General features: G+C 50.2%; 2 protein-coding genes across 6 annotated transcripts; one reads left to right on the top strand and one right to left on the bottom strand.

Annotated features, from left to right (window-relative positions):
* Nucleotides 1–204: 204 nt before the first annotated feature.
* Nucleotides 205–624, bottom strand: LOC128596282 (60S ribosomal protein L34-like). Its single transcript, XM_053605919.1, has one exon. The coding sequence runs from the start codon at nucleotides 589–591 to the stop codon at nucleotides 238–240; it is 354 nt and encodes a 117-aa protein (XP_053461894.1). The 5' UTR covers nucleotides 592–624; the 3' UTR covers nucleotides 205–237.
* A 4,048-nt stretch (nucleotides 625–4,672) lies between these two features.
* NR1H2 (nuclear receptor subfamily 1 group H member 2) lies at nucleotides 4,673–11,707 on the top strand. Of its 5 annotated transcripts, none has more exons than XM_053605807.1 (10): nucleotides 4,673–4,777; nucleotides 4,926–5,060; nucleotides 5,629–5,691; nucleotides 5,776–5,907; nucleotides 6,233–6,523; nucleotides 6,605–6,876; nucleotides 7,085–7,264; nucleotides 7,888–7,987; nucleotides 10,561–10,769; nucleotides 11,130–11,707. In XM_053605807.1, the coding sequence occupies exons 3-10, from the start codon at nucleotides 5,649–5,651 to the stop codon at nucleotides 11,274–11,276; spliced, it is 1,374 nt and encodes a 457-aa protein (XP_053461782.1). In that variant the 5' UTR covers nucleotides 4,673–4,777; nucleotides 4,926–5,060; nucleotides 5,629–5,648; the 3' UTR covers nucleotides 11,277–11,707. The 5 variants fall into 5 exon arrangements, with proteins under 5 accessions (XP_053461782.1, XP_053461780.1, XP_053461781.1 ...); XM_053605805.1 differs by having other exon boundaries at nucleotides 4,680–4,812; XM_053605806.1 differs by having other exon boundaries at nucleotides 4,682–5,060.
* Nucleotides 11,708–12,154: the final 447 nt, after the last annotated feature.

Below are 12,154 nucleotides of genomic sequence, written 5' to 3'. Positions count from 1 at the left end.
ATTTCCAAAATCACAGTTTTTAATGTTTTTTTTTTTTTTTTGGCCAGGGCTAGGTTTGAACCTGCCACCTCCGGCATATGGGACCAGCGCCCTACTCCTTGAGCCACAGGAGCCACCCCAAATCACAGTTTTATATATAATAATGGTTCACAGCAAAGACTGCAACAACCCTTATTTTATTTTATTTTTTTTTTATCAGTCTCAATTTTTATTACTCAAAAAAAACCCTTCATTTTCTTATTTAGCTTTCTGACTCTGTGCTTGTGCCTTCAACACTTTCACAACGATTTTCTGCTCCTCAATAAGGAAAGCACGCTTGATCCTGTCACGAACACATTTAGCACACATGGAACCACCATAGGCCCTGCTGACATGTTTTTTTGTTTTAGACAACCTCATAAGAACTTTAGGTCTCACAGCACGAACCCCTCGAAGTCTGCCTGGGCACACGCCACATGCAGATTTTGGTGCTTTCCCAACCTTCTTGGTATAAAGGTAAACAATTCTGTTACCAGGGGTGCGGGACAGCCTGGTTTTGTTAGAGGCTGTATTGTAGGAAAGCCTACAACGGTATGTCAACCGCTGCACCATTTTGAGTGCCTCTAGACAGCGTCCCCGGAAGAGCAACAACCCTTATTTTAAATAATAAACATGATACCTCAGTGACAATCTATTATAACATTTCTAATTCAAAAGTTAATTTCCTAAAGTATTCAAGATGGGCATCTTTAGAGTGGGAGCTAAATTTACATAACAATTAAAATGAGGAACAGGTCACTTAGGACCTAAACCGACTAGACCCAGCTGTGCCATGTCCTCCATTGCCTGATTCTCACTAAATGTGCAAGCTAGGGTCCTTCTGGGGGAACTCTTGGGGCGGGGCCTGGTAGGCCTTTTGTTCTGGGAGGGAATGGGGGAAAGGATTTAGGTCCCTAAAACTCACCTCTCTTGTTTTATAATGTATAAAACCACATTGTACCCCACCTCCAAGAGTCCACTTGCTCAAGGCTTCTTGGGTGTGGTTACAGGTCATGGTCCTCAAATTTGGCTCAGAATAAACCTCCTAAAATTATTTTACTGAGTATGGCTTCTGTTCAGTCTATAAGTGTGAGATTCTAATCCCAGTACTCTGGGAGGCCGAGGTGGGCGGATCGCCTGAGCTCACAAGTTCAAGATCAGCCTGAGCTAGAGTGAGACACTGTCTCTAAAATAGCTTGGTGTTGCGTGGAAGCCTATAGTCCCAGCTACTTGGGAAGCTGAGACAAGAGAATTGCTTGAGCCCAAGAGTCTGAGGTTGCTGTGAGCTTTGACACCATGACACTCTACCAGGGGTGACAAAGTGAGACTCTGTCTCAAAAAAAAAAAAGAGTGAGATTCTGTCTCAAAACACATAAAATAAAATAAAATAGATGATGATGATTGCATAATTCTGTGAATAACTTAAAATGAATTATACTTTAAGGGGGTGAAAATTGTATGGTGTGTGAATCATATTTCAGTAAAGCTGTAACAACACTACTAGGGAAGATGTATCAGTTACAAAGGAGAACATTTGTCCACAACTAGTTTCAGGTAACAGAACTGTCACTGACTGAATGCTTATATTTGTTAGGCACTGCAGTACCTGAATCCTCACATCCTTCATAAAAAATAACAATAATTTCCCCAGGCGGCATCTGTGACTCAAAGAAGTAGGGCACCGGCCCCATATGCCGGAGGTGGTGGGTTCAAACCCAGCCCCGGCCAAAAAAAAACTACAAAAAAAAAAAAAAAAGAATAATTTCCCCTATTTTACAGGTAGGTTGACTGGTAGCCTATTTCAGGATTTTGCACTTATCTAAGAGTGGAAAGTTAGAAACAACTTTTAACACCCACAAGAAAAAATAAATACAGCATCAACATATTAGTCTCCTAATTTGAGCTTAGCCCTTTTCATGTTTTTTTTTTTTTTTTTTTGTAGAGACAGAGTCTCACTTCACTGCCTTAGGTAGAGTGCCATCATGTCACAGAACTCACAGCAACCTCTAGCTCTTGGGCTTCCACAATTCTCCTGCCTCAGCCTCCTGAGCAGCTGGGACTACAGGCGCCCGCCACAACGCCCGGCTATTTTTTGGTTGCAGTTCAGCCGGGGCTGGGTTTGAACCCACCACCCTCGGTATATGGGACCAGCACCCTACTCACTGAGCCGCAGGCGCCACCCCATTTTTTTTTTTTTTTTAACCTCATTTCATCAGAAGGACAATGCAGTGAAGTCAGTACTCTTCTCCTTCACAATTTTACAGACAGGGAAACCGAGGAGCAAGGAAATTAAGTAATTTGGCTCAGAAGCACACAAGGAGGAAGTGTCAGAGATACCGAGTTCTGCCAGCCCCTAACGCTCTTAACCACTCCTTTTACTTCTAACATCCTTGGGTGGAAAATTCCATAGCCCCAAAGGCAGGAGCAGAGCGGACTACAAGAGCACACAGACCAAATATTCCCATTAGGCTCGGTGCCCATTGTTCAGTGGTTAGGGTGCCAGCCACATACACCAGGGCTGGCAGGTTTGAACTTGGCCTGGGCCTGCTTAACAACAATGATGACAACAACAACAACAAAAAGGAAATAGCTGGGCATTGTGGAGGGTACCTGTAGTCCCAGCTACTTGGTAGGCTGAGGCAAGAGAATCATTTAAGCCCAAGAGTTTGAGGTTGCTGTGAAGTGTGAGTGTCACAGCACTCTACTGAGGGCAACATAGTGAGACTCTGTCTCAATAAAAAAAAAAAAAAAAAAGAAAGAAAGAAGGAAAGAAAGAAAAAAACAAATATTCCCATTAAAGAAAAAAAGCATGTCTACATGCTCAATAAAGACCTGATTGTTGTCGGGCACGGTGGCTCATGCCTGTAATCCTAGCACTATGGGAGGCCAAGGCAGGTGGATTGCCTAAGCTCACAGGTTTGAGACCAGCATGAGCCTGAGTGAGACCTCATCTCTAAAATAGCCGGGCATTGTGTCAGGTGCCTGTAGTCCCATCTACTTGGGAGGCTGAGGCAAGAGAATCGCTCGAGCCCAAGAATTTGAGGTTGCTGTGAGCTGCAATGCCACAGCACTCTTCCAAGGGCCACAAAGTGAAATTTCGTCTCTCTCTCTCAAAAAAAAAAAGACCTGATTGTCTCCAGGGAGAAGGCTTTGAATTTTCACCTTTTCCGTGTTCAAGTATTATGATTTTTCTTGAAAAGTTATTATTTTTACCTTTTTGATGGGGGAGGACTAGGCTTTTTAGTTTTAGTTCTTCTGTTACTGTAATTAACTTCTTTAGTAGGTCTTTGGTCTCCGGGATTTAAAGAATGAACCCACGAACCACAGATCAGTGGTAAGACAGGATTTACTATACAGAAAAAAATACAGAAAAAGCACCCAAGCTCCTGGCAGAGGTAAAGACCCAAGTTGGAAAATCTCTACTCCGCCTGGGTCCTTTGTCTAGGGGTATATATAGGGCATGGGTCCTTGGTAGTTATATTTAGCCAAGACTTGGTAACAAATGAATGGATACAGTCCCTTCCACTCTGGAAAGGCAAATAAGCTATTTAATGAATAGATATAGTACCTTCCACTCAGGCAAGGTGAAAGAGCCTTTCCCTTCAAGAAATTGCCCAGGCTTAGGAAACTTACATGAAATTGTCCAGGCCTAGGAAATGTGGGTCCCTGTTCATCCTGGAAATGGGGGAACGCTGTATCACCCTTAGGCCTGTGAAATGCTCACAGGGAAGTAGTGCAGATAGCGGAGGACTCTCTAGGTCCAAGAGTGGTTCTGGGGATGGCAGGGGCAGCTGTAGGCTGTGCTGTAGTTTCCTTCAATTTCGCTTGCTTCCGCCACACTCGCCCCTCTCTGCCACACTTGGTTCTCCAGCCCTCCCCTCCCTACATCCCACTGCACCAACATCCATGGGGGCGGCGATGCAGAAAGTGAGGCAGGTCCACCTGGGCAGCCTGATGCTGCAGGGCGCCACCCGCTCTGTATCAACAGTCTTTTTTTGTGGAGACAGTCTCACTATATCACACTCTGTAAGAGTTATGTTGCATAACAGCTCACAGCAACCTCAAACTCCTGGGCTTAAGCGATTCTCTTGCTTCAGCCTCCCAATTAACTGGGACTACAGGCGCCCACCACAACGCCCTGTTGCAGTTGTCACTGTTGTTTAGCTGGCCTGGGTCAGGTTCGAATCCGCCACCTCGGTCTATGTCGCTGGCTCTGTAACCACGGGCGCCAAGCCACGTTATGTTTTTAATAATATATTTTCCGGATGCAGGTGTGTAATTTAACTTATTTAAACCCAATAGGCAATATTCCTCCAAAATCATAAAGTGTCTGACAACCAAAAAAGGGCAAACATGCTTTAAAATCTGTAATGTACACAAAGCAGTTATAGCAGGAGAGATTTATTTATTTATAAATCTTTGCCCCGAGCCCGGAGAAGTCATTAATGGACTAATGACACAAAATGCGGGTCTAGAAGGTTCGAGACTGGCCACGCTTCCCCTTCAGTCCAACATTGAATTAAATGGGTCCGGAACTTTTCTGTCCAGGGAATCTGCCCAGTAAAATAAACTTCCGGTGAGTTTATCACTTTAGTGCAGGGGCAGCCCATTCCACCGGCGCTAAACCGGCCGGAAGTCCGTCAACTTACACGGCCCGCCCCATTCCGGATGTGACGCATAGGCGGGGTTGCCGGAAGAAGTGGCGAAGTTACTTTTGAGGGGACTGAAGTAGCGGCGGCGTGTCTGGGGCTACAAAGAAGTAGGAAGAGGAACAGAGTGAGGGGTTGGAGCCAGGTGCACCAGAGAGCGGGGAGACGCGGAAGGAGCCCCGAACCCGGGACTTCTCGGCGTTCTCCGCGCTCCTCCACTCAGCCCCCTCTTCTTCTCCCATTCCTTCTCCTTCGTAGCTCGCGCCTTCCCTGGCTGTTTCCAGGGCAACGGGACTAGGAGACCCCCGCGAGAGGCTGCCCACGAGACCCCTGCGCGCAGTCATGAGCCCCGCCCTCTACTGGTGCTCGGAGAGGGGCGGGACCTGGAGCGAGGTGTGGGGGCGGAGCACGATGGGAGGAGATGGGCGGGATCTGTTGAGAGATTATCTGGGCAAGGCTTGGAGAGAGGGGTGTAGTGGGGGCGAGGCTAGGTGTTGGTTGTGGAGCCTATGACTGGGACGGTGTGGGGTTCAGGACCTGGAAGGGATAGGACAGAACCAAGGGGGGAGAGAGAGGGAACATGGGGTTAGAATGAGAAATAGGTGAAGTGGAATTTTAGAGTAGGTTGGGTGACGCTGATCGCAGGGAGGATGTGAGGGTATAGCATGATTAGAGGAGTGGCTGTGCCTGGTGAGAGCTGGTAGGTGAGACTTGGAGGGGGCGGGTCCTAGAGGAGTGATGGGACTTAGACGTAGCGAAGGCTGGCCTAGATCAGAAGTGGGTGGCCCCTGTTAGAAGGGTAAGAAGGGTTTGCAGGACAGGGCTGGAGTTGGGGTCTCTAAGCAATAGTGAAGAACCTGGAAAAGATAGAAGAAAGCAGGGCACCCCCATCAGGATCTGTAACTGGCCTGATCAAACCCTTACTAGCCCCATAGAGGTCACAATTCCCTGTATTCTGCAGGCTTTTCTGTGACCCCCACCATGGCCTCCCCCACCATGAGTTCCCTGGACACTCCCTTGCCTGGTGAGTGATCCTCTTCCCTACCCAACCCTTATCACACACAGCAAGAGAAGCTCACTGTACTCCTTGTTTGCCTCCCTCTCCCAGAAAATGGCCCCTCTCAGCCTGGCGTCCCCTCTTCTTCACCCACTATAAAGGAGGAGGGTCCTGAGTTGTGGCCTGGGGGCTCGGACCCTGATGTCCCAGGCACTGATGAGGCTGACTCAGCCTGCATCGTGGGTGAGACGGGGCCCAGGGACAGGAGTCTGGGAGTTGACAATATGGGACTTGGGGAGGAATTTAGGAAGGGAGAAAGAAACCGGGATGGGAACATGGGAGGCCCCTGTTTCTGGTTGATTTTTTTCCTTCGTTTCTTCTTGAGACTTCTGAACATTGGTTCTTTTTTTGGAATCAACTAACATACACATATTTCTCTCTGAATTACTGTCTCTCTGGGTATGAGCATTTCCTTCATCCTCTGCCTTGGGATCTCTCACAGGCCTGTCCCTCTGGTTGCTGTTTCTTGTTGTGGCTCTCTCTCACAGCTTCTGTGTACCTACCCCAGTCATCCTAGAGCCAGATGAGGAGCCAGAGCGCAAGCGAAAGAGGGGCCCAGCTCCGAAGATGCTGGGTGATGAGCTTTGCCGCGTTTGTGGGGACAAGGCCTCTGGGTTCCACTACAATGTGCTCAGCTGCGAAGGTTGCAAAGGCTTCTTCCGGCGCAGTGTGGTCCGTGGTGCGGCTGGGCGCTATGCCTGCCGAGGTGGTGGAACCTGCCAGATGGACGCTTTCATGCGGCGCAAGTGCCAGCAGTGCCGGCTGCGCAAGTGCAAGGAGGCAGGGATGAGGGAGCAGTGTGAGTGCCGTGGGAACAGGTGGTGCCAACCTTGCCCCATCCAACCTTGAGTCTCTACTGAGGCCTGTATCCCCACAACAGGCGTCCTGTCTGAAGAACAGATCCGAAAGAAGAAGATTTTGAAGCAGCAGCAGCAGCAGCAGTCCTTACAGTCGCCTGTGGGGCCCGGGGGCAGCAGCAGCTCAGCCTCTGGACCTGGGACATGCCTTGGAGGATCTGACGCGGGTGGCCAGGGATCTGGGGAAGGAGAAAGTGTCCAATTAACAGCGGCTCAGGAGCTAATGATCCAGCAGTTGGTGGCAGCCCAGCTGCAGTGTAACAAACGTTCCTTCTCTGACCAGCCTAAAGTCACGGTACTGCCCTTTCCATGGCCTTGAGGGATGATGGTCCCAGTGGAAGAGAGCTGGCCAGGCCATGGGTATGGGAGGGAATAGGCTCAAGAGGGCAGGGTCGTCTTTGGGAGAATGTCCCCCAGGGTACAGGCTTTGCTTCAAGGTGCTCCTACGGACTTAAGAGTAACAGGCAGAGCCCTGGAAGTGACTCTGGTCTCCTGTGTCCCAGCCCTGGCCCCTGGGTGCAGACCCCCAGTCCCGAGATGCCCGCCAGCAGCGCTTTGCCCACTTCACGGAACTGGCCATCATCTCAGTCCAGGAGATTGTGGACTTCGCTAAACAGGTGCCTGGCTTCCTGCAGCTGGGCCGTGAGGACCAGATTGCACTCTTGAAGGCATCCACCATTGAGGTAATGGCTGGGTTGCCTCTCCACAGCAAGGCCCTTCCCTTCATCCCACAAAGGACCCCAAAGATAGCTCCAGGACAGATTCTGGGAATAGAGCAGTGAGCAGGACCAGTCCTCACTGGACAATATCCAAACACTAATGTCCAACTTAGTCAGAGCCTCCTATGAGCCAAGGAGAGAAAGGGAAAAGGGGCTGAGGCTAAAAGTAATTGAAGATTGGATTGGAGGGACTTCCAGAGGAAAAGCTCTAAAAACCCTTTTAAGAAGAGTTAACATTCGAATCAAGGTTAACAACATATTGAACACCTACTGTATGCTAGGCTCCATTCCAAGTGCTAGCCTATGGCAAACAACAAAACTCCCTGTCCTTACCTCTTAACCACTTGGGAAGATTGTCCTAAGTTGGGGGGTGGGGGCGGTGCACAACATGTACTGAAGCCAGGAAGAGGGATAAGCTTGGAGTGTCCCGACATGCTGACTGCATTGCACATTTATGTGGCTGAGAGAATAAAGCATAGGTAGAGATGATCTGGGTGAGATCAGACTCATTTGGGCCAGGTGGGGAGGGACTAGCAGCTAAATGGTCATAGGAGTCCCCCTCAAGTCCTTCTGCCTGTCCTCTTCAGATCATGCTGCTGGAGACAGCTAGACGCTACAACCATGAGACAGAGTGTATCACTTTCCTGAAGGACTTTACCTACAGCAAGGATGACTTCCACCGTGCAGGTAGGGCCAAGGGCAGCCTTGGGGGGTCAGGGGAAGGGTTGCTGCCCTGGCTGGCTGGGAGACCTCAGGGCATCTCTTCCCTGTCTGAGCCTCTGTTTATCTCCTTAGTGGGGGTGAGGGTGAGCCAACCTCAGAGCCAGATTAAGAGTGCACTTAGCACCAACTGTGTACAGAGTGATGCGGTGTAGGTTAAGATAGAGGAATCTCTGCTATCACATTAGCCATCTTGGTGGGTATTAGGAAAAGGGCATCTTGGTGGGAATTAGGAAAAAGGAACCCCTTCCCCACCACCACCCAACGTGGCCTTACCAGAGGGAAAGAAGGAGGCTGGTTATCAGTCCATTGTCAGGTGTACAGCCTGCCCCGCTGTATAGTGAAGTATTGGCTCCTGCCCTCCATGGACACTTACCTGGGTTTCTGGAAGAAGTGCAGTTGAGGTGAAACCTAGGGGGTAAGACGCATTATCAGTGAAAAGGGCGTAGGGAGTAGCATTTTTCTTATCCTCTGGGCTTTCTCAATAAGTCCTGCCGTCTCCCACCATCTCCCTGGGGCACCCATCTGTATGTCCTGACATTACTCCTAACCCCATCTTCTTCTTTTCCTCCAACCCTGGCCCTCCTATCACTCAAGATGGCCTCAGTAATCCTTTTAGTAGAGGTTAGAAGGGGAGGACTGGACGAAAGAGTACTTCCGGCAGTAGGATTGGCATATGCAAAGGCCCTGAGGTAGGGGAAAGCCAGATGGTTTTAAGGAACTAAAATGAGGCCTAGTCAGCCAGAGCACAGGGAGATGGGTCTGTAGAGGAGGTCAGGAATTCTACCACTTCCCACCCATCTTCTGCAACTGCCCTGGCCCAGGCTTCAGTCGTCTCTCCCTGGGATGTTGCAGAGAGGCTCCTTGCTGGCCTTCCCGCCTCTGCTTCTGCCTGGTGTATCTGCTCACACGGTAGTCAGAAAGATTCTGCCAGCACCCAAGTCAGCTAACATTCCTCTTGTGCTCAGAACCCTCTACGTCTCACTGGGACAAGAGCCAGGGTCCTCTCTGGAGCCCACATACCCCTTCAGGATCTGCTCTTGTTCCCTGTCTGCTCTTAGCTCCTGTCCCCTCTCCCTGATTCAGCCTTCCCCCAGCCACTTGGCCTCCTGGTTCTTTATTTTATTTTATTATTTATTTATTTATTTGAGACAGAGTCTCACTCACGGCCTTCAGTAGAGTGCCGTGGCCTCACAGCAACCTCATACTCTTGGACTTAAGTGATTCTCTTGTCTCAGTTTTCCAAAAAGCTGGGACTACAGGTACCTGCTGCAGTGCTCAGCTATTTTTGAGACAGGGTCTCGCTGTTACTCAGGCTGGTCTTGGATTCCTGAGCTCAGGCAATCCACTGGCCTTGGCATCCCAAGTGCTAGGATTACAGGCATGAGCCACTGGGCCCGGCTTTATTTTTTGAGACAGAGTTTCACTTTGTTACTCTGAGTAGAGTACCATGGTGTATAGCTCCCAGCACCCTCAAGCTCTTGGGCTCAAGTAATTGTCTTGCCTCAGCCTCCCAAGTAGCTGGGACTACAGGCATCCACCACAACGCCCTGCTATTTTTTAGAGACAGGGTCTCACTCTTGCTCAGGCCATCTACCCACTTCAGTCTCCCAAAGTGCTAGGATTGGCCTCCTGGCTCTTAGTTGAACCCACCAAGCATGCTTCAGTCCAGGGGCTTTTTTACTTGCTGGTCCTTCTGCCTGAAACTAGGGTGATTGACTGGTCACAGTTTGCCTGGAACCTTCCCAGTTTTAACACTGAAAATTTCTTGGCCCAGAAATCCTGTCCCAGGCAGAACGGATGGTTGGTCACCTTATTTGGAACGCTCACAGAGCCTCGTAACTCAGTCTCTCACTTCGTTTGGGTTGGTCGTTGTTCAGATGTCACCCTACAGTGGGGCCTTCCCTGCCCACCTTGTGTAAAATGTGTAATGTGATTGTCAGCAGTCTAGAATACCCTTCCCTGTGTTACCTTTCTCCATACAACCCACCACAGTCTGATAGGCTGGTTGTTTTACTGATGTGTTTGTTATCTGGCACCTTGACTCTCAAGTATAAGTTCTGTAAGGGCAGAGACTATTTCCTGTGAAGGGCTCTGATACATAGGAGGTACTCTATAAAGTTTGATGAATGAAAGAGGCAGTTTTGGGAATGAGATCTAGCTTTACCTTGAAAACAGTGGAAGCCACCACAGGACTGATAGGATATGATCTAGGGTTTATCAACTTTTCTCTGCCTTCATGAAGGGGACAAGGATTGATCCTGGGAAACTAGGGAGGAGCTGCAGCTACCCATCCAGTCAGGAATTGAGGGTGGTGATAGGATAGTAGAAAATGCTGAATAGATGTTCGCCCTTATTATTCATTCCATCACTTAGGCAAGGTTTGCCCGGGCACTCTCACAGGCAGTAGGACCCAGAGGTGAGCAGAAATGATAAGAATGCTGTAATTACTGCTGTTTTCCTCACCCCATTGACTGTGGGTGGCACCAGTGTGTAGGCAGGTTTCAGTCAAGGGAGTCATGGCCACCTCTGCCCTGCAGGCCTGCAGGTGGAGTTCATCAATCCCATCTTCGAGTTCTCCAGAGCCATGCGGCGGCTGGGCCTGGATGATGCCGAGTACGCCCTCCTCATCGCCATCAACATCTTCTCAGCAGACCGGCCCAATGTGCAGGAGCCGAGCCGCGTGGAGGCCCTGCAGCAGCCCTATGTGGAGGCGCTGCTCTCCTACACACGTATTAAGAGGCCACAGGTACCAGGCTAGAGCTGCCCAAAGCCTGGCTGCTCCTGCTGCAGGCTCCCAGCTCCTCTGGGCAGAGCAAACTCAGTCCTAAGGCTGGGGTAGGGGACAGGGCCCACATGGAGCAGTCTTAGGCTGGGGTCCTGCCTTGCTACTGTCCTTGGCAGAGTCTATCCACAGGCCTCTGTCCTCATGGAGGAGCCAGGCCTAATCCAGGCACTGGGGCAGGCCCCACATTCTGCCCCAGTAGCTCCTGTGCTAGCTCTTGTGGTTCCCCTGGGGAGGGAGGCCCTCCTTTGAGTTCATATAGGCTGCCCAGAGTTGTAGGATAGGGGCTCGGCCAGCACCCATCTCCTTCCCGTCCATCTGCAGGACCAGCTACGCTTCCCACGCATGCTGATGAAGCTTGTGAGCCTGCGCACATTGAGTTCTGTCCACTCGGAGCAGGTCTTTGCCCTGCGGCTCCAGGACAAGAAGCTGCCACCTCTGTTGTCTGAGATCTGGGACGTTCATGAATGAGGGACGGCCACTTAGCCCCACAGCCTTGTCTGACCACAGTCTAACAAATGATGCTGTCATCCCCCTTCCTCCTGGGGTGGGAGGGAGTCCCAGGCTAGGCCTGCAGTCCCACCTTGCTACTGGCCCTGCCAGCTCTCAGCTCTGGGATAAGCACCAGTCAGGGTCCAGGAGGCTCCCCTCCCTGCACAGAGTCTTCCAGAAGGTGTGGAAGGGTCATAGGTCCTGACCTCTGCCCCTACCCAGTAGCCCTCCTTACCCAGCTTACAACTCCAGCCTGCCACGCAATGCACCTTGAACAGAGGGAGGAAAGGGCCTATGGCTCTCCCTCACAGCCCAAGAGACCATTTGTCGTCCTCTTCCTCTGCTCCTTTTATTTAATAAAAACTAAAACTGAAGACAGAAACAGGAAAATAAAATATGAATATAAGCTAGCCCTGAGCCAGAGTGCCAGAAATGAAGAGGATGTGGTCTTCATTGACCCTGGCCCCCTGAGACTGATTAAGTAGGTGGGACAGGGTGATGTGTGATGGCTGCTGTGGGGGGTCCAGGACAGGAACCTGACAGCCTCAGGGTCACCTGAGGATAAATGGGATTTAGGTGGACTTTTGTCTAGTCAACAGGTATCTTCTGAGGCTTGGGGTCAGGCTGTACTGGAAACTTGGACATCATCTGGCAACTGGACGTGGGGTGTTAACTATGTCAGACACAAGCAATGGAAGCATCAGTGAACAAGATAAAGACCTTCCTTCCAGACACTGGGGGGGTGGACGAGGACAGAACAGAAAGGAACAGGGGTTTTAATGACAGCATCTGCACTGTGGGAGCTAGAGGAAGTGAGGGAAGATGTCACAAAGGAGGTCTCCATTGGGATCTAGAAC

This window comes from Nycticebus coucang, chromosome 10, assembly GCF_027406575.1.
Source record: "Nycticebus coucang isolate mNycCou1 chromosome 10, mNycCou1.pri, whole genome shotgun sequence".
NCBI lineage: Eukaryota > Metazoa > Chordata > Mammalia > Primates > Lorisidae > Nycticebus > Nycticebus coucang.
This window is presented reverse-complemented; position numbering and strand designations above follow the sequence as displayed.

What these genes read in the sequence shown, in the direction of transcription:
- LOC128596282 (XM_053605919.1), bottom strand. Translation starts at nt 591, where the DNA reads ATGGTGCAGCGGTTGACATACCGTTGTAGGCTTTCCTACAATACAGCC.
- NR1H2 (XM_053605807.1), top strand. Translation starts at nt 5,649, where the DNA reads ATGGCCTCCCCCACCATGAGTTCCCTGGACACTCCCTTGCCTG. An exon ending in GGCAGGGATGAGGGAGCAGT is followed by an intron (nt 6,524 to 6,604) that starts GTGAGTGCCGTG and finishes TCCCCACAACAG; the next exon opens with GCGTCCTGTCTGAAGAACAG. An exon ending in TGAAGGCATCCACCATTGAG is followed by an intron (nt 7,265 to 7,887) that starts GTAATGGCTGGG and finishes TGTCCTCTTCAG; the next exon opens with ATCATGCTGCTGGAGACAGC.